Source organism: Nyctibius grandis, chromosome 11 (assembly GCF_013368605.1).
Source record: "Nyctibius grandis isolate bNycGra1 chromosome 11, bNycGra1.pri, whole genome shotgun sequence".
Taxonomy (NCBI): Eukaryota; Metazoa; Chordata; class Aves; order Nyctibiiformes; family Nyctibiidae; genus Nyctibius; species Nyctibius grandis.
In genome coordinates, this window is record NC_090668.1 from 7,364,496 (window position 1) to 7,385,116 (window position 20,621).

Below are 20,621 nucleotides of genomic sequence, written 5' to 3' on the forward strand. Positions count from 1 at the left end.
TAGTTTATTGCTTTCCACCGTGACTGTGAAGAAGACAGCTGTTTAAGTTTTGGCACTCAGGAAGGATCCTCTGGCAAGCAACTGTGGACACCTGGGCTTGTGGCTTTGCTTCCTTATTGCTGGGACTGGAGAGGAGTCGGGTGAGCTCTGGGGATGGATGGCAGTGGCCAAGGGCAACCTCGGTGCTGCTCGCCCAGGCCCTATGGCTGCTGTGGAGATTTACAGACCTGGGAGCAGGGTTTTTTAGCTTCTTCAAGAGCTAGGATAAATTTCTGCAGATAATCTTTGTAAACCTACAGGCTGTAGTAACATTTCCAGTGCTACAGTTTCTTGACAGCAGTAATTCCTTCTTCCCTAATGGACACTCTTATCACCAGCAGTGGGGAGAAAGGAAAGACAGTAGGATAATGGTTCACAAGAGACAGAGAGAAATGTTTCTACCAGCAAAGTGTCTGCACTACAGAGCCAGGCAAGAAAATAATGTAGATAAAAGAATATGGGGAGAGTGCAATGGATCCACTGTTATCATTGTTGCAACCCCAGGGAAATGATAGTATGCTCATCTGATGCATATGATCACCCCTTAAGAAACAGGATCTGAAAAACAAAACTTCAGTTTCCAAGGGCAAGTTACACACACATGTCTCAAGGAAGGATCCTGCTGTGAAATAAATGAAAAGAAGCAAGTTTTTGCCATTCATAGAGGAAAGTAGAAAGGTTCTCGATAGTACCCTGGCCATGGACTTGTCCCTTCCCCCCCTCTAGCTTTTTTGTGAGGACATCCCAATGGCAGAAGGCATTGCTGCTCTAAAAGACTCTCATAAATTGCTCCCTCTGCCTGGCAGAAACCACTCTGATCGTATGCTCCACAACCAACTCACAGCCCAAAAACTTGATTGTATATTTCCAGATGCAATTAACTACATCCCATAGCTGTGTACACAGCTTCCTTGTCCCAGAAATACTGCCCAGAGGTAAGTGAAAATATCATATGGGTTTGTATCACCCCAGCAGTCAGGCATACTGCCACAAGCAACAAACGGAAAGTGGTAAGCACACTGTGAAGTTACTCTGCCATTTCTGTTCAACATATCCCTTTATTTAGGGAACGCTAAAACTCACTTAATGTCTTCCCCCACCTCTCTTAAAAAAGCTGGCACAGCTCCTATAATGAAAGGATGGCAAATTCTGTATGTCTGAGAGAACCACTTATTAATTTCCCTAAATGGAGAATGCAGCACCAAGTCGTTATCAACCCAAAACACTCACATAAACACAACAGTGTGCTGGGGGTCAGCCTGCTGACCAGTGACCCTTCTAGGGGCATGATAAAACCGCCTAATGGACTTGATTCAGCCATTTGGACCTCTTGCTCTGAGCCATAAAAATCGTTGGAGCTCTGCAAACCGGCTTGCCTCCAGGACGTACACCAGCATTTTTACTGGCACTAATGCAAAGGGAACAGGTTAGTGCTTCTCCCCACTGCTCATGACAGATTCCGTGCTCCATCTTTTTGCCTTCCTACTTCCTTACTTCAATGAATTTAGAAATGCAAAAGCCAAATTTTGTTCATTATAACTATAGGAATATTTTAGCCCTTTAATACATTCAGAAAGATACCTATTTAAATGTGAAATCTGTAATAGCACTTGCACACTCCTAGATCGCAGGCTTTCTACCTGGCAGGGTATGGGAGCAGCGTTCTCACTGTTCATTCTGTGCACTTGTGTGCGCATGTGTATGTCAAATGCAAACGGCCAGTGCCTTACTCAACAGTTCAGCTTTCTGTCTGTTGCCTGCTAACATGAGTAAGACTTGAACTTGTTAAAAATGGAGCCACTGCAGCAGCATCTGAAGGAGGGCTGGAATCTCCTCTGATGGATGCACCAATTCCTGCCTGCTAGATTCATCTGGGTTTTGTCCCTGTGGCTGACCCTTGTAGAGGGAATTGGCTCCAGCTAAATGCAGATCTAAAAAGGACTTCCTACCGTAGGCACTCATTTAATCTTTCTTCATTTTGGGGGGATCCATCTTAAAATTTGCTTTATTGTCCTCACTAGGTGTTGCTAAAGAATGTGGAAGCCATATTTCAGAAACCCCAGCATCTGAAATCTAAACCAGGGCCGCCTCAGCGTCCCAGGCAGCAGATCTGGCTGTGGTCTAAATAGCAGTGCCACTAGTATGTCACAGGCTACAGCAAGGAGGGAGAGGAAATGTAGGCAGGTGACAGTCCAGGTTTGGACAAGTTTAAGCTGCTACGGTCGCTCACCCTGCAACGTTGCTTCTTAATTTCCAACCACAATGTAGCCATAAATCATTTAGGCCTAAGTTTACTTACACAAACATTTCCCTTTCACTTCAACAGCTCTTTTTCTTTTTTCGTGTGTTGTACAACTGCATCCTCTCTCAACCTTTTCTTCAATGCAAACAAATCTCCTTTGTCCTTTCCTGGGATACTGTTTTTTCATTCCATGGATTCCCGTGTGTCCTTATAGTACCTGTTCAAGGCTGAATAAATCCTTGTTGGACAAGGATGATGCTCTGCTACTCCAGTATAGTCTAACTGATGCTTTGTACAATGACATTAATGTCTGCTCCCTAAGAAACACTTCTGGTACATCAGAGGATTGTATTTGCTTTCTTCCACTGTCAAATCATACCAGTGGCACCTAATTGATCTACAAGATATTGATATACCTGCAATGTTCTCCTCTCCTGCAATTTTACTTAACAAGGTCCCAGAGTGTATTGGACCTTTTGGCTACTGATCTCTTACTCTCATTTTGCACTTTGAAACATTAATTTTATCTGCTTTCTGTTACCCTAGGCTTGAAGGTTATCAGATACCTGCTGTGCAATATTTCATTCTACCCATTTGTTTCAGCAACAGCTATTTCCAGCCCATCCTTTAATGTCTTATGCCAGTATCTCCAATGAACATATAGAATAACATCAATCCTGAGACCAGCTCTTGAGAGCCCTTCCTCCAGCTTAGGCATTTCCATTTCGGCACCAGCCACCAGCGTCTCCCCCAGAACAAGGTCTTTGCCCACTTTACAGTTCTTCTCCTGCTGTGTCTGTTTAGTCCTGTTTTGATTTTCTTCTCTAGTTTCTTAAGGATTTCCTCTGTAGCACCATAACAGACCTCACATTTTCTTTGTCAAGACAATCAAGACAGCAAGATTGTATCACGTTAACTCCCTAGCCTTGATAAGCTGTCTTGTCTTTTTTCGGTTTTCCATTTACCATTTTGTGTTGTAATTAGCATTTGCATCAAATGGTTTTGTAAAGGCTGTTAAAGTTGCGCTACTCAGCTAGTGCTCGGGCACCTCTCATCTGGGACTTTGTGATTATTATAGGAAGTAATGAATAGTCAAAGAACTATTTTATTTTTTTATGAAATTAGAAAAAATGCTTTAAATAATAAATGTGTTCTTTAAATGTGTAAGACATAATTTGTTTATAACAAAAGCGAGGTAGTTGCTTGGAAGAGGGTGATTTGAATCACCACCTGTAATTTTTCTCATTATCAAGAAAGTGATTCCACTTAGTCAAAGCATGTGCAGCTGTGAAAGGTGATTTACACATTGCTCTTTTAATAAAAAGAACTAGTTACTCTGTGTTGTCCAGCTTTTTATTCTCACGGGGAGAATCACGACTAATGGAGAGGCAGCATCTCCTCTCCTCTTCCCATTTACAAAAGCTGCTTGCCTCCAGTGCAATGAGCAACACTGTTCCCTCCAGAGATGAAAGAAACATGAAAGGGAGTATATGACTGAAAACCACAAATTTTATGCTCTAGTTTAACCAGAACAGCTTTTCCTAGCATACTTGAAAGGAGAACTGCAAGCAGAGGTGTTGACAGTAAGCACACGGGGATATGATTTCTTTCCATTTCTTTATTCCTCTGTGCCTTAACGATGCTGCTCCCTCACCCTAGCACTTTACTGAAGAGATGGGTGCCTTGGGACTGTGCCTTTCCATCTTCTAGAAGTTTCTCCTTAGGCAATCACACAGGTCAACATCAGGAGTTAGTTGTGGGAGAGACTGTTCACGGCTGGCTCGGAGCTGGTTTCTGCAGCCACGAGGGAGAGGCTCTGAGGATTTTGGTTTGGTAAGGAAGGCTGCAAGCAGGAAGACGGACAGTGTCAGTTACCTGCCCAGAGGGTAGAAAGTTCAGTATGAAAATAGCTGGGGGGTGACATAGTTTCTTCTTACCTCCTGGTGGCACCAAGCTGAGTAACCTTGTGCTAAGTCTTGTGTCTTTTAACAAGCTTGAGAATCAGCCTGACAGCACATCTCTGCACCTTGTGCTGCTGGGTGCTCAGAGGGTACTGCAAGGCTTTTTGAAGAGCAAGCGTCCACATTTTGAAGTCACGAGGGTACTATTGCAATAATATGAAGTAGGAAAGGCTCAAATGCTTTACTGGTTACTGAAGCGTGGTTTTGGTAAATAGCTATTACAATGGACTGAACTGAAGCAAAAATATCCAGGCTTGTGTGCAAAGTGGTCGCTAAATTGTACGCCCTTGCATGTCCAACTACTAATATTCCGAAGGTGATGTGAACTGATCAAGTCATCGTGGTCGTGCTGTAGGAACTGTGGGCTATTGTTGTGGCTGGTTTTCTTGGAGCATTTCTAACTGTCCTGGGACCTGCCTTGCCCACCCAGAGCTTTTTTTAGAGGTAGTTTACACACCACAATTCATACCTGTACCTGTTCCTGCAGGATAAGCTGGTCCAGAAGGTCATTGGTGTCCAGAACAGAAGGGCATTACAGTGGAAGCCTCTAACTGAAAGTCTCCTTTGACCAATGCTTGGTGTGATACGAGTCCTTTTCTATAAATTTTCATGTGATAACAAACTGGTTAATGAGTTTAAAAGCGTACGTCCATGCTGCATACGGCTGTACCGTGTAGGAGCTCCTTTTCCTTGCTGGCTGGAACTGGTTGGAATAGACGGGAATGCCATGGTTGCTCATGCTTTCCAGGATCGAACTGACTATGGAAGTTATACGAACTTAAAAAAAACAAGACTTCTTTTTAAAAGTATATGATTTTTCCATGTAAGCAGAAAAAAGCAAGGAAGAGTAGGTGGACTGGAACTGGCTGTATTAATATTTCTGTCATTTCTTGTAAATTCACTCTTTGCACATTAGAAATGTAAATGTTTGCTAAGGATGTAGGTGGCTATCTTGGGACTTTTAATGATAATTTCAGGAGTTGACTCAGGTATTTTCAAGATGAGGCTTAGTTTGCAATTTCACTGCAGTCTGTTACCTAAATCTGCGATGCAGCACCTATCATGGAGAGCAAACAGTGTTTATTGCCAGGTGTAGCATAGATGTGACCTTGAATGGGGCCTTCAAAAATCAGAAGGAAAAAACGATTGCATCTGTAGCATTCCAGTTGCTGAGCTGCTAGATTGCCATCTTGTGCTTCCCACTGTAATGAGGTAGGCTAGAGAACTTCAAATGAAAGCAGATTCTCATCAGACTTCAGTTCTGCAGCAGCTGCGATACTCAGAAATAAATTGAAATTAAGATTTCACAAACTTTATGGTAGCATTGCAAAATTGGTGACATTGAGCAAACCAGTAGCTTCCCAGTGCTTTTTCTCTCTATGACATTGTGGGTTTTCTCTGGGAAGGAAATGTTGGTTTAATGTTCTGCTGATGAGAGGAATTTGCTCTTCAGCTTCCTGAGCCCTCGTCCTCCTCACTGGCATCCTGGACTGCTCATGTGTTATCTATTAGGTATTCTTATAGTCACGGCATGTTGTTTGGCTCTCTTCACGTTTTAATCACCCCATGATTTGCATAGCTACAAACTGATGGCTGCTCAAAAGCCACCTTAACTTTTGCAGGTGGTTTGTTGGCTGACAGAATAATGTCACCCAGGGAACAGACCTGGAAAGTCTTAATTCCATTCTAATAAAAGGACTCTGTTTGTGCTTATTACCTCCATTTTAGCTTCCCTTCTTAATAATTTAATTAAATAATATTCTGAGAATGCGCAACATTTCCTAGGGAAGAAAAAACGTAAATTAATTTTTGGTCTCTTTGTAAAGAGTGCAAGTGTTCTGTTTTCGTTTGCATAGCAGTGTTTTTATATCTCATAACACGATTAATCACAAAATCAGTCCTCCAAGCTTTAGCCAGAGGACTGGAGAATGTGACAGTGATCTTTGAACTTTCAGCTTCTTTCAAACATTACATGGAAGGAGCTTTGCCTTTTGGAATGCAGAAATAGAGCTTCAGAGACATGCCAGAGTATCACCTCCTTTCAGCTGCCCATCTGCCCGTGTCTCATAATGCCTCAATTCAGGAAGCTTCCACAAAGGGCACAAGCAAAGTCAGGAAAAGGAAACCTTGTGCCGTCCTTTTTCATGAAAACACCTTCTTCGTACTGAGTAGAAGAGCATCTCGCTTAATTTTGAGATGCTGTCATTTATTATTCCAAATGTCTGGTATTGTAAAGCAGCCAGGGAAAACAACGCACCTTCTCCTGAACTGCACATATTCTACCAGGTGGAGATCATGCTTTTATTTGCCCATTTCCACTAGTTTTCACTGACTTCAGCCTTGACCTGAATTTCCTGCAGGTGAGGGTCTCAGGATGTTCCTGACCACCTTCAGGATGCAGCATGCTCCTACAGCGCAGCAGTTCAGACTCCTGATGCTTCTGCGCTAGGAAAGGGAGAAAGGGGCCAGCAGCCAGATGCACATCACAAGAAAAAGTGTGACAAAAAGCTAGGAATCCATTCAGGAAATTCAGATATAACAAACTTCTGGAACACCTTTGTGATGGGGATAGTGAGAAATGGGACAGGAGGAAGCAAAATCCCTCACTAGTTGTAAATTGGAGCTTGATGTGGCGATATGAGATAGGCTTGAGGTGGTGGCATCCCTTGATGTTTTCTCCATGTGGTGACTTTAGACATCAGCTGAAGCCATACAGTAAGGTGGCTTCTTCCTGAGAGCCAGCAGAGAGGCCTGATGTAAGGCATTTGCACCTGCCTTTCATGTGGCACAGTGCTGTTTTGCCATGGTGCCTTCCGGAGTCCGATAGATAAATGTGTCCATGGTGAAATCAGATGTTGCTTCAGTCTCTTATTGAATAATATTTGCTACACAAGAGAAACTGGAAGTGAAATAAGGAGAAATAGAATCTTAAAAGTAGAGGATACTTCTGTTTTATACAAAATAATGGTCAGAGTTTATTTTGGTTTCTATTCCTCTTTAGTTCATCCGCTTCCAGGTCTCTTCTCTTTTATAAGAGAGCTCCTCTCCTGCAAGCGCTGTGGGGTAGGTCCCAGACCGCTGTAAGCAAGGAAACATGAAACAACCCCAACTTGCTCAGGCACAGAGACAGTTGTTCAGAAGGTCACACAGAGCCACTGGAACCAGACCTGCTTAATTGGTACCTTAATTCATTAAAAAACCCCTATGTGTCTTTCTCCTCCCTGTTGTAGAAAACTTAGAATTGTTTCCTGTTAGTCCTGAAAAAGGCACCAAATACAACATACTGCTGCACCCACGCTCGCTGCTTCCCCTGTAAGATGAGTCAGGCATTTTGTCAGGGGTCTTTCCTGGAACATAGGGAAGGGTAAAGCTTCAGGACATCTTTCCAGAGTCTTGCTGTACAAGGGGAATGAATTAAAGATTTAGTTCATTTCTTAGTAAGGATTATTCCGATCGCTACATATTACCATTTCCATTTTACAAGAGATCTTCTCCACCTATATAATCATTTTCAACATATCCTGTTACTCAATATGATGCAACATATTCTTACACTCTGTTAGTATGGTGTATCACAAAGTCCTGGGGAATTGTGCAATCCAACAGAAGAAAATCAGCTTTAGGCTTTTAGAAGTTCTTAGAAGCGGGGGCTTCATTTAAGTAAAGTCAAGCAGTTTGTCCAGGTGGGACAACCGTGCCAGTATTACATTTCCTTCTGGGAGGCATTTCTCCATGTTTGCTCCAACTTGCCTAAACGTCTCTCCTGCCTTATACAAAAATAATTAAAAATGCATTAATTCTGGGGTTTTTAGGAACTGCGGTATCAATGAGGTATTTAGCTGGATGTACCCCCTTCCTGCTGCAAACTCCTAGGGTATAGGAAATGGGCAAGATCTACACAAGCGGGTGCACACTAAGGCATTGCACTAGCATAGCTACTGCTGAACCCTCTGAGCTGTTAAAACTGTTGCATCAGCCTGACTGTCATGCACAGGGTGTCCGTTCACTCGAAACTGCCTTGTCTTTTAACCAGCAAGAGTAAAATTCTTGTTCCACTCACAAAGAGCCTCAGCATTACCTGCCTTAGGAGTGTTTTATGTTCTCATAAGCTTCTCTCGTACGAAATGAACTACTGTCACTTCTAGAGCAGGGTGGGAAACAGTTTTCTTGCCCTGAAAATTTATATAAGATTTTTAAAGTCCACATTTCACCTCTTGACAACAACAGCAATAGAAAACAACAACAACAAAAGAGACGTTCATATTGATATGAAAAAGAAACTTGCTCTGAATCAGGCAGATCTGATTGAGCCATCCCACTGCCTAAGCTGGCACACTATCCGCCTCCTGCTGTCTATATAGGGAAGAGGAATTTTATTTTAATCTCTCCTTTCTCTGGCTGTTTCGCCTGTGGATGAATCTACTGGAGCGGAGGGAAGGCACGCCTGGACTCCAGGCTGCGGGTAGGGTAGACTGTGGGCAATGAAAGCTCCAGCTCCTGTTCCAGACTACGTCTCCCCCTGCAGAGCTCCCAGCACCCCAGAGGGCTGGTTTTTATGAGTTTGGTGTCCTCTTCCCCTCTTTGGTTAGAAAATTCACCTCAAACCCCCATCTCCAGAGGAAGCCTTCACCACATGTGAACTTTCTCATCGAAACCTAGCTTTATCTTCCAGTAAAACTATGTTTTCCCAAAAAAGGTTTTTGACAAAAGCATGAGTCCTAACCAAATGTGCAGCCACAGTCTTTCAATGGCAGGTGCCTCCTTTCCTTCTGCTGCTTCTGGGGATTTCTATCGCACCGAGCAGCAGCTCCCAGGGCTGTCTGTCAGTCCTGACTTGTTAATAACCCTGCAGTAATTACAGCACCTGTGGCAAACAGGATGAAGTGATGAGACCCAGTGTTTTTGACCACCTATTTTCTTTTTTCCTTTGCCCCTGTCCTTTACTTTTTTTTTTCCTTTCCTTTTAGGAATTAATTAGGTGTGGACAAATTGATAGCAGCATCAAATAGCATATTGGTTTGAAAAGCTGTTACTTTAAAGAAAGAAAAAAGGTTGTGCTTGTTTATTTATTTGCTCTGAATGAAACAACAGAAGCTGGTATCTCTAAGGTAGCCTAAGCAGATCCCCTTGCTGGTCAGTTTTCACTTAATTCTCAAGACTGAGAGTAAATAACTGCTGTTTTTCATTTCAAGCAAAAATGAAGTTGCACTGAGAGTGTTTTACCAAGAGGTATGGAACTTGTCAATTCCTCAATCTTGTTCAGTGACGTTTTTCCACCACTTTGAAGAAGTACTAAACTCCGTTTATAGTAAGGGAGCAATTCTTTGGGGAACTGAAAAGCTGTTGGGATCTAGATGCATATTTTCAAAATATTTTTTTTCTTAACCTTGACACCCTGAGCAACGCTGAGTGATCCCCGTGCAGAGCCGTGCCCCCCAGCCCTCACCTTGTCCCAGCCTCAAATCCCCAAATTATTACTGAACAATGCAGTGAACTTTGTACGTTATTGAACTGTGGCTGCTGAGGAAAGTTTTATTACAAAACATAGATTAAACAGGAGATGAAACAAGTGTTTTCTGTGCCATCTGCCAGACAGAATCTACCGTGCTGCAGTATGGCACGAAGACAAAATCAGAAAAAGGTATTTTTAAGCTAAAAAGAGATGAAGAATAACAAAAAAAAAAAAATCTGTTTATGAAGCAGCCTAATTTGCTTTCCATACAAGTATGCAATTAATGTAACTGGATCAAAATTCAGAGTTTTCCACTATGCCTGCAGAGCAGTGCAAGATGAGTGTCCCCAGTCAGTGACCGTAAACTTTGAAGAAAGAGAAGTGGTGCAGCTCTGCTCTGATGCATTGCGAGTGTGCGAGCCTTGTGGGAGGAAAGGGCTGGGTCATGAATCACCCGGTCCTGTGAGGAAAAAAATATGTTGAAATGAGAATCACAGGGAGAATCCGAGATTCACCCTGGAGAATCTGTCATGGGAGGAGAGGCTGAGAGCTGGGATTGCTCAGCCTGCAGAAGAGATGGCTCAATGTGTATAAAACCTGGTAGGAGGGAGTAGGGGAGGCAGAGCCAGGACTTCTCAGTGGTACCCAGTGCCAGGGCAAGAAGAAATGGGCACAAAATGAAATACAAGTTCTCTTTAAGCATAAGACGGGGGTTTTTTTTGCTGTAAGGATGGTGAGACACTGGAACAGGTTGCACAGGGAGGTTGTGGAGACTCCATCTTCGGAGATACTCAAATCATGGCGCTGGGCGAGCTGCTGTAGCTGGTCCTGTGCTGAGCAGGAGGTTGGCTGGACGATGTCCAGAGGCCCCTTCCAACCTCAGCTATTCTGTGACTCTACCATCAGCAAATGCACCTCAACAGGCTGCTTTAGCAAACCAGAGGACACCCTCTTTGATCTTTGCGTGAAGTGCTGTTACAGATCCACAGGATCCATTTCAAGCCGTGTGCAACAAGTACTCGTTTAGGTGGTGTTCGTTAGACGTGTCTGGGTACGTGCAGGTGAAAAGAGAGTCGATGACTCACCTATTCCGTATTTAAAATGCATACTCATGGCACAGTTAAAGTTGGCATAAATAAGAATCCTCTGTTTCTCTGAGCCTGAGCAAAACCAAACAACTCTTGCAGAGCAGGACAGATCGAAACAAACTAGACATAACTGTGTAAAAATATTAACAAAACTGTCACAGTGACTTCATCAATAAACCAGTTTAAGCAGTCAAAACCCCTAGATAAGGCACTCAGTTGCAGCATGGTCATCAGACAATTTTGATAAAATATGATTACTTAACTGTCTAATTATTTTCAGTCACTGACCTAAAATAAGCTTTCCATAAACCCATTAGTCTACCTGGTCTGGAAAGCCTTCTGCGGCCTTAGGACCAGCCCACTGTGTTTAAACCTCCCCCAGATACTCCTCCTCCTCATAGGGAAGGTGCTCAGCCTGATGTGCTACATGCAGGCTGTAACTGAGCATATAACCAAAAGCTGCAAACATAAAACTCTAGTCCTTCCATTGGAGCTCATCACCAAGGAAATGAACCACCCTGAATATGCTGTACTTGGCTCCTCACACACCCTCCCAGGTGCTGTTTTAGGAATGCAGGAGATGGCAGTAGTCGTTGATGTGTTTGCCTTGCTATCAATATGTGTGCTGTGAGTGTTAGTTCATTTGAGCTTCATTTTAACTGCTGTGCTCTGCTCGGAAGTGATTTGTGAAGCACCAGTGTTTCCATAGCCACAACAACTATTCAGATTTTCTACTGGTGATTTCCTGTTGTTTCAATGACTGTTGTGAGATTGCACCTCCCTTCATGGGTGCTTCTCATTGCCCCAGTGAGCTCGGCGTCCTCCCCAGATCATCTAGCGGACTGTAACAAGAAATTACATGCAAAAAAAGAATAGAGCAGCCTCTTCTGTGGAGATGAAGTTGACCTCACAACAAACGCAGACATCAGCTGGGCAATCAGTTCAACTTCTCTGAGTTGCTTCCCCCTTTATTCCACATTTTCGCACACATCCACCAGTGGTTACTTGCCCTGGATGTAAGCAGGGCCACAGCCATACATGTGCCTCTAGTCACACTTTCTGGAGTCCAGAGAGATGCGGTATGTGCTGACACCAGAGCCTGGCCTGTCTGTGTGCCAGTGTGCGGCGAGATTATTTACTTTAATTTGCCTTGTGCTAGTAGACAGAGATGCAACTGGTGCAATCCATTTCAAATGAAACTTGGTGGGGAACCACTTGCAAAGCTGAGATGCGAGCAGGAAAGTTATGGCAGCCACGTCCTTCCCTGCCTGATCTCAGCCGTGCCCCGGGCGCAGGGGCTGGCAGGAGCCCTCACCAGCCCCGGTTCCCCCCTCCTGACAAACCTGCCCTGTCTCACTTCCTCCTCACAGACCTGCTTCAAAACAACGGGCCCTGCGAAACTTAACCTCTACAGGAAAGCAGGGTAGCTCCTGGTATAAAAAAGAATTCCTTTTTTGAGTAAAACAATTGATATTGTATTTCTTCAGTATATTGCCTAGTAAGTCTAGAAGATAGTTTTACTGTGACTTTTATAATCATCTCTGCACTCTTGTACCACAGTTAAGAGTCTCTTTAGAAGTTAAATTATTTATGAAACTAATTACATCTTTTTTTGGCATGTATAATAGACCGTTGTGTGAAAAAGCTACTCTAACTGTTGAGAGGTTCACCTACAAAGTCAACTTTGCATTGAACCTGATGGTAGAGTATAGCCTGAAGTCAAAATAAGAAAGATTAAGAAAGCATCTTTCTTCGTAACACGCTCTTTATCATAAGCACTTAAGCGTCTGCTGTAGCATCTGACCATAATTGCGGGACCTGCATAGGTAGGAACGTGGTAATGAGAAGCCCACAGCAGGGCAAGGAGGCAAAGCTTGCTATCTCATGTTCAAGGCCTGCATTGTATTTGCTGGCCCGTATCTCCAGCTCACTCGTGCTTTTAAATTTGAGCTGTGAGAATCCACAAGCCCTGAGCTCATCCCACAACTGAGAACGAACAAACACTTCACACTTTAAGCATTGCTCCCACTCAACTCTGGGCACTTTGGAGCCCCAAAACCAAACACTTCCTTTCAAAGTCTTCCTCATTCCCCCTTCCCAGGTGTGTAAGGCAAAGCCAGTAAATGGTGCCAGTAAGCACCTACCTACCTCTTGGGCAAAAAAAGCCGTGTTTCACAAGGTTGCAACTGGAGTGTTGAGCAGCATGTTGGAGAAAGACAAAATAGAAGGAAAAGGCAACGGCAAGAATTTCAGAGGAAAAGCAAATGGTGTGTACAAGAACATGGAATGGGACTAAGAAAGAGACTCAGTATTTGTGACAGAAGGGGAAATATTTTCTTGGTTAGTAGTTTTTTTATAACAAAAAAAAATGTTGCTCAGATCTCTGCCTACTAACATAACTCTGTTATCATGAAACTCAGCTGGTATCGCAGACGTACTCCCCATTAACGTGGGACTTTACCTACCTGTCTAATAGGATGCTGGAGAAGACAGGTAACGTCTGTTACATTTGTACAGCAGCAACTGTCCTGCACTGGCTATCAAAACTGATTTGTATTTTCAGCTCACTAATATTTTCCAAAAAATCAGAGTTTGGAAAATTGCCAAGAAGCACATTTTAGTGGAGGCTTTGGGCAACTTTGCCTTAAATCATTACAGAGTGTGTGGAGGATATAAAAAACAAAAACTGAACCTAAAATATTACTAGGTTTAGCCCAGGCCATGATACAAAGAAAATAATTAAAAAAAATAGCACAGGTGTGAAACTTTTAGTATAGTTCTCTCACTGCTACATTTAATATGGGAAAAGAGAGATTAAGTCACTGCTGCATTTAATGGGGGAAAGGGAGATTAAGATTTATACCTGTTATGAGGAACAATTCGGATCTTCCTGAAAGACAGCATACCCTGTTCTTAGGAGGTTTGAGGAACTTTGGGGAGGAATGAATGGTGCTCTTTCTCTGCTAGTTGGGGAAGATCTGCTGCTTTTAGGGTTTCTATATATATTTCACGTTGCAACAGGTACTAAAGAAACTTCTGCGTATCCGAGCAGGGAGTTGTTGTTTAGGGTATACCCCATCGGGGTGAATGACAGGGAGGGGTGCAGTGGTGTCCTTAGGCAGGTCTTAGAGATCAGGGATCTGTATTGAGTGATCTACTATGGTGCAAATATACCTTTGGGTTTTAATCATAGACAGTTTCCATTCATGGTACAAATCGAATAAAGGAAGGAGCTAATTGTTCACTGAAGCAAACTGTGCAAATACATTTTCCTTGCACTAATGGGCATAACAGAACCTTATGAATGCAAAAATAATTGCTGATCTTGCGATTCAGGGGGCAAGCTGTACGCTTTTGCCACATTGTGCAATATCCTGTAAGTTTTCATTTTAAAAGAACTTATCATTGCATAGCTAAAGCCACCATCCTGCCACCGGATATAGTTGTGCCCTGTTAATCAAGCTTGGTGATACAATGTTTCCAGACAAACAATATTAACAACAAAGATGCTTTCCTTTAAAGAAGGTGTTAGCTTCTAAGCTAACCAAGGAATATAGTCATGGCAATGTGACTAAGCTCAGGAGAGAAGTTTAGGGAAGACGAGCCATAAAGAACTGGCCTGGCCAGATTGTCACCTGGCGTTGATCACCCAAACCCTACTCCAGTCCTTAGAGTATGCCTGATTTATTCTCGCTAAAGACCAAGACCTTGAAAAGTAAATATACCAAAGGTACCAATTCTAAAAGTCAGATGGCACGTTTTTGAAGGAAGTCCAGAAATGCAAAAGCTGAAGCACTCAGGGTAGCGCTGGCTTGCAGTTGTGTCCTACCCCGTGTGTTGGACTATGCAGTTAGCAGCTGTATAAAAGAGGAGGCACAGAGAATCTCGTGTAGGTGTGGTCGGGCACAGTTAGGGTTAACATCAAAATTAACTTTTGTATTTCCTCATTACATTTTTTTTTTTTTTAAATTGTTCAAATCTGGTACTGGAGTGGGGGTGGGGAGGGCTTCCTGGAAGTGCCGGGAGGAGGTGGCTCACTGAAATGTGTTCTTGTGTCTGTTTCATACTGAGAGAGGGTTAACCCTGAAGGGTGGGCAGATAGTAAGAAAGCACAAACAGCAGATACAGTGTGAAGGGTCTGTTCTACTTGGCCTGATAGGAAAATGGCAGGAAGAATTCATGTACCTTCATGTGTTTAAGTCAATCCTTAGATGCTGGAAAAATGATTGCCCAGAGAAGAGGCAACCACATAACATCCTGTTTACCCAACTTTGCAACGTTAGGGTTTTGCTGGTTTGCTTTTTTCCTTAAAACCTTCACTCCAGAAGCAATTGTAAGAGAATGTCAGATTACCCTTCAGAGAGAAATGACTAGGGTCTTTTTACCTTGTAACTGCAGAGAAAGAGGTTGAAAACAAGACACCAAAAGGTTCTTCAACTGAAGGTCAAATAGCAAGAACGGAGCATATCTACTTCCTTTAGTATTCACTGCTTTTAAAGCCAGTTGTGAGCATTAGGGCTTAGTTCTTGAGTGTCACTGCTAGTTTTTTCTGCCTGTGCTGCTGTACGACTCCTGGGCACCACATGCCTCCTGCATGCCCTTGTGCACCTCAAAGCAGGCACGGACTCTGGAGGTGGGTGAGCAATGGCATTCTGCACGCAGGCGGCTGGCTTTGCTCTACAACCAAACATGAGAGAACTCAGGATGTAACTAGTAACATTTTACCTGGTCGGGGGAGCCACTCCTAAAGCCGAGGGCCCCCACTGCAAGCAAGTGCTCTTAGGACCATGAGACAGACAACCCCATGTCCCTTTCAAAAGCGGTTTCTGGACCCAGTGTGGGAACGGAGAACATCAATTGCTCTATGTGGATTGGATATAATTCTTTGCAATGTATTCTTCTGCCTAGGATCAAACACACTACCAAACATCATGGTTTTGCTTGGAGACAAATTTGCTTTTTACTAAACTAAATTGAAAACACGGAACAGGATTAAATTAGTTTTGAACTATATATATAGAACTAAGCTGTATTTTGAAAGAGTTTAAAATACAGACATATTGAATATAGGAAACACATAGGAAATGCTCACTTACCCAAAACGCATCTTTAAACTGCAGCTCTGTCATTATTATTGCTCTGTGGAGGGGGAGGAATCCTTCAGCAAGGTTGTTCTTGGATGAGAGCGGCAGCAGCCACAGCACTGAGCCTTGTTGCTATAGCCCAGCCAAAGCAGAAAGTGAAGCACATCCACAGACCTGTCTCTTCTGAAGACAAGCTGGTGAAAAATAGCATTGGGCAGTTGCAGGCAGCTCAGCGTAATGACCTATGGCTGCAAAGGGATAGGGGGAAAAAAAGCTCTTGCTCACACCGAGAGACATGCATGCACTCAGCACCCTAACCCCAACCCTGTTTCTCTTCTGGTAAACAGTTAATAGTGAAATGAGGAAGCAAGGAGATGTCAAATGATGTCAGGCTGCTCCTTGCCATGTATGCATGAGAGCGGCTGGCAAATTTAATTAAAAAAAAAAGAGAGAGAGAGAAAAAAAGAGTAGTAACATTCAGTGATATTATTTGATCAGCTACAGGAGGAGAGAGAGCAATTAAAATGCAAAGGAAACCAGCACAATACAAAGAGATAAGCTGTGGAGGAAACTGGAGTCAAACTATTATATAACGCTGTGGTCTTACAAAGAAAAAGCAGCAGAAAAATGTATGTGCCACACTTCTCCGGTACCTTCTGGGTTGGCAGAGGCCCGTGTATTTGCACATGGGAAGAGTAGCTCAAGGTTGCATTTTGCAACCGAAAAGGCTTTTCAAGACTGGTTAAATTAAGAACACTGTAAAGTGTGCAGGTGTCTGCACATTTTTAGATACCTATATGTCTATATAGAGACAATTTCTGATTTGCATGCCCTCATGTGAATATGTGAATAAGCAAGATATGTCAAATTTAGAAGTAAAATCCAAACTCTTGAAAAAACTTGTGATAAGAGAGCTAAGAGTTTATTAGGACCAGGACCTGGAGTGAAGCATCACAGACATCTGAACCGGCAGCGCGCCCAACACCACACCCAGCACACCGCTGACACCAAGTATTTCACACAGCCAGTTAAATAAGCTGACTGCTCTGTTCCAACGCAGCTGCAAATAATTGATAAGAAGGTAATATGTCTAATGCTTCCATGGAGCCATCTTCAAAATACCTGTCCTACAGGTGAGGTTGCCTCTATTCACCCCTTTAGGATGTTTTAAGGATTCTTAAATGTGTTTTTAAATACTCACTGGCATTTTCAGAGGGTAGGGAAAAAAAGAAAAGAAGAAAACTCCTGCCGTGGTTGCCTGTGCAAAAATGTGTCCTTCCACACCAAGAACACATCAGGACTTACTTAGCTACAACTAATTAAGGTTGCTCCTGATGCCTGGGTGTTGCTTTTTTCTTACTGACCCTGCAGCACCAGCCACATGGGCGGATTATTTAGTGGTGAGGAAGTCTCACAACTTCAGAGATCTGCGCAGAGAGCTCTGCAGCAGTTGGTGGCTAGAGTTATCAGTAGTCACTCCACAAGCAATTTGTAGCTGGTATTGTAGAGAACAGGCAAGTTTCCTTCCTGGTGGTCTGAATGTGCAGAGACTTTGAAAGGGAAAATGAAGTGCAGGCAAAGGAGGGCAAAAGAGGGAGTTTGCAGGTCTGGAGGTGTGAAACTGCTTTGATTGTCATGAGCAGCAGGAAAAAAACATCATCTGTGAGAGGGGGAGGAGAAGTGTGAGGATTCACTCGCAGAGGGTGCTGAGGAGGAATGAGTGAAGCTTTCTTCCACAAGGGAAAATTCTCTGAAAAAATTTATTTTGAGGGCATGGGTGCTAGTCATACTACTTAATCTGTATGCAGGAAAAAAAAAAAGAATCTGTTTAAGAATGTTTTATCTCACTCTTTCTAAAACTAAATGTTTCCTCTTACTATTTCCGAGTTACGGCTTTATTTTGAAACAGAGAGCTTTGCTGCTGTTGGGGTTCAGAAAAATGCATCGAGTGCATTTTGGCGCTCTCAAATGTTATGCTACTTTCTCATTATTTTTAGTTTGGCTTCCAACCAAAAAGCCGATTATTTGATTGAATCTCACGCTGAGCTCTGTGCTTGCATCTGTCCCACCCAGCAGTACCGGCGTAGCACAGTCACCTCCCTTAGGAGCAGCCAGGGATCCTTGGATGTACCATAAGCACAGGCAGGTCCGCTTTTGTGCTGTGGGTGAGTTTCTCTCTTACTGCTGGCTGCAGAAGAGCCTAGAGCAACCATGGTCCTAGTTCCGGAAATTATCTGGTGTGAGTCGTAGCCCCTGGCTCTGATGGAGCAGAGCTGTTGGGCAGACACTTCATTTGGAGCTGTCACTGCTCACGTGTCCCAGTGCCGCTGGATTATGTCCAGAGGCTGCTGTGCCTTGCAGGGGCAGTCAGGCTTTGCAGGGCACCTTCCCACTGTGCTGGCCATGACTGGGTTCAAGAAAACTGGTACAGGATTATTTTTCTATTCTGTGATAAGCCAAAGCACCAAAGAATACCTAAATACCTTGCAGTGGGCATCTACTAAATTTGTACTGAGCTGGTCTACTACAACTGCTGGTTTGTAGGATGTGATTACTTGTGAGCTTGTATCATTTAGCAGAGCTTGAAAAAGGACCCAGAAATAGCAGTTCCCAGTACGCTGTCTTACTTAAAAGACACACCAGCCTCCTGACCACTCCAGAAACTCCTCTTTCCCAAGCAAACGTATCGCGATAGTCTTGTGAGTCTTTTGTAATACTCTCGTGATGAATGCTGCACTTGGAGAAGACATCTTCCTAAAACCATCCTCTAAATATGAACAAGACAACATGGCATCCAGTTCTTAAGTTCTTAATATTAACCCAGTCTCATGATTGGGTTAATATTTTGATGTGAGTACCCTGAGTTGTATGAGGGCTGGAAAGGCTGAGCCCAGGAGGGAGCCCTTTGGGGCTGAGGGAAGGGGAGCAAAATCAATGAACCTTGCTACGCTAACTACTATAATGCCGTCTACTGAAACCACCTTGAACTTCATGAAATTTTCCCCTGCAAAGTAGTTACATAGATACATTTGTGCCAAGCAGAAGCATTTTCAGTGGGCGAGGGGTTTAAGACTATTGTCATTGCAGTGAGTGGGAGTAGGGTGGCAATGACAAGTGATCGGCCACTTCTTAGTTTACTTGGTTTTTGGCAGGCTGGATGCTTTGGAAACCTGCAGGGCCTTTCATCTCTGCTTCCTCACCCTTCCAACATGGCTTTTCCTCTAACCTTTGCATACAGCTGCATTCAGAACTTCAGAAGTGTCAGTAACAAGCCTTAAGTAGAACGCTTCCCCAACAGCCACTGCAGCTCCCTTCCCACCCCTGCTTTTTAACCCTGAAAGGTTAAAAATCAGGTCTTCTGTCTGGTAACACCAAGCATCAGTCTCCAGGCCAGAGTACTGGGGGTTTTTTTCAGTAATTAAATTGTCTGGCAACAGAATGTACCATGTGAATCTGTTCTGTAGTGGAAAGTGATGAAAAGTCTGATTTTTTTAAAAAAAAGTTCACATTAAAAACCCTCAAATTTTGCATCAGAATGGGAGTTTCATTGTTAACTACACACTGCTTTGAGCAAAGCTTTTTATTAGGGATTTGGGTGGCAGGTTTGGACCTGACAGTAGTTAAAATAGGAAAATAGCATCTACAAACAGGGTTGCGCTCATCCAAGGCTTCAAGCAAGACATTCTTCACAATTAATGTTTCTGATTTTGAGTAAATCTTTTAGTCTACATAGAAACAGGATGAGGGGAGTCTATGAAAAGTATTAAGGCAATATATAAAGAGATGCTGCATACTTAGATAATCCAAGTATTAAGCTGGTAGTATTTTTCAAAGCTCCTCAGGTATATTGTGGTCCCTTGGAATCATTGTTTGTGAAATGAAAATGGAGAATAGAAGGCACCTGCTACAGTCCTTCAAAGCCTCAATAACAATTAGATCTAAGAGATACGGCTTCACAACGATTGCTGTAATAATCATGTTCAAAATTAAAACAGTTCAGCCTGTGGTGTTTCACTGAGTTCGCAAGCCTAGAGACACCAACAGCACTGAAAGCGTTTCCAGAGGAAAACCACGGCTAAAATATATACACGTTTTAGCTGATTAGCTGCGCCTTCCGTTTCTATTTCCATACAAATGCCTATCTGAATTTCAATGAGAGAAATGTTAGGGGCTTTCAAATTATCCACAATCATGCCAATCTAAACATTGTTAAATCACCTTGCCTTCTGCGAGGAGCCAATCTCTGTTCCCATGGAAACAAAATCGGCAACCTCTGAGCATCCGACTTGATTTGTTAAAACTCCTCTGAACCCATCTATGGCTGCTGGCTGAAAGCTGATCCAGTGTGCTCCAGAGCCCACGACATCAGCTCTGTTCGGCTCTGAAACATGCTCCCTTTGCTGCTTTTAGAAGGAACTATTTGAACATCCAGTGCAAGGCAGTCCTGCTGGCATTTTGCTTCAGTAAAACTGGCAACTAACATACAGATTAATTGCATCTACTACATTCTTAAACAATATCTAGCATTTTGTAGTGGTTTCCAATGGAGAGCTTCACTGAAAGGTGGACCCAGTCCCTGATGTCTTCCCCAAGAGAAAGATAATCATAGTCTTCACCATAATTATGAAGAACATGAATGGATTCCCTCTAAAATTAACATCATGATACTCTGTATATCCTAAAATTATTGTTCGTATCACAGAAATGTGGGGTCTTTTTGTGCTTAGTATGTGTTTAAACATGGTTAGCTATAGT

The 20,621-nt window shown here is 43.1% G+C and overlaps 1 protein-coding gene across 1 annotated transcript in view; it reads right to left on the minus strand.

The window, feature by feature from the left end:
- The window catches only part of PSTPIP1 (proline-serine-threonine phosphatase interacting protein 1), a 53,168-nt gene extending 37,214 nt beyond the window's left edge, over positions 1 to 15,954 (minus strand). The window contains exon 1 of the mRNA XM_068410573.1: positions 15,879 to 15,954. Within this exon, the coding sequence (XP_068266674.1) occupies positions 15,879 to 15,911 (33 nt within the window). The 5' untranslated portion in view covers positions 15,912 to 15,954. The remainder of the gene's footprint in view (positions 1 to 15,878) is intronic.
- Between the last annotated feature and the right edge of the window lie 4,667 nt (positions 15,955 to 20,621).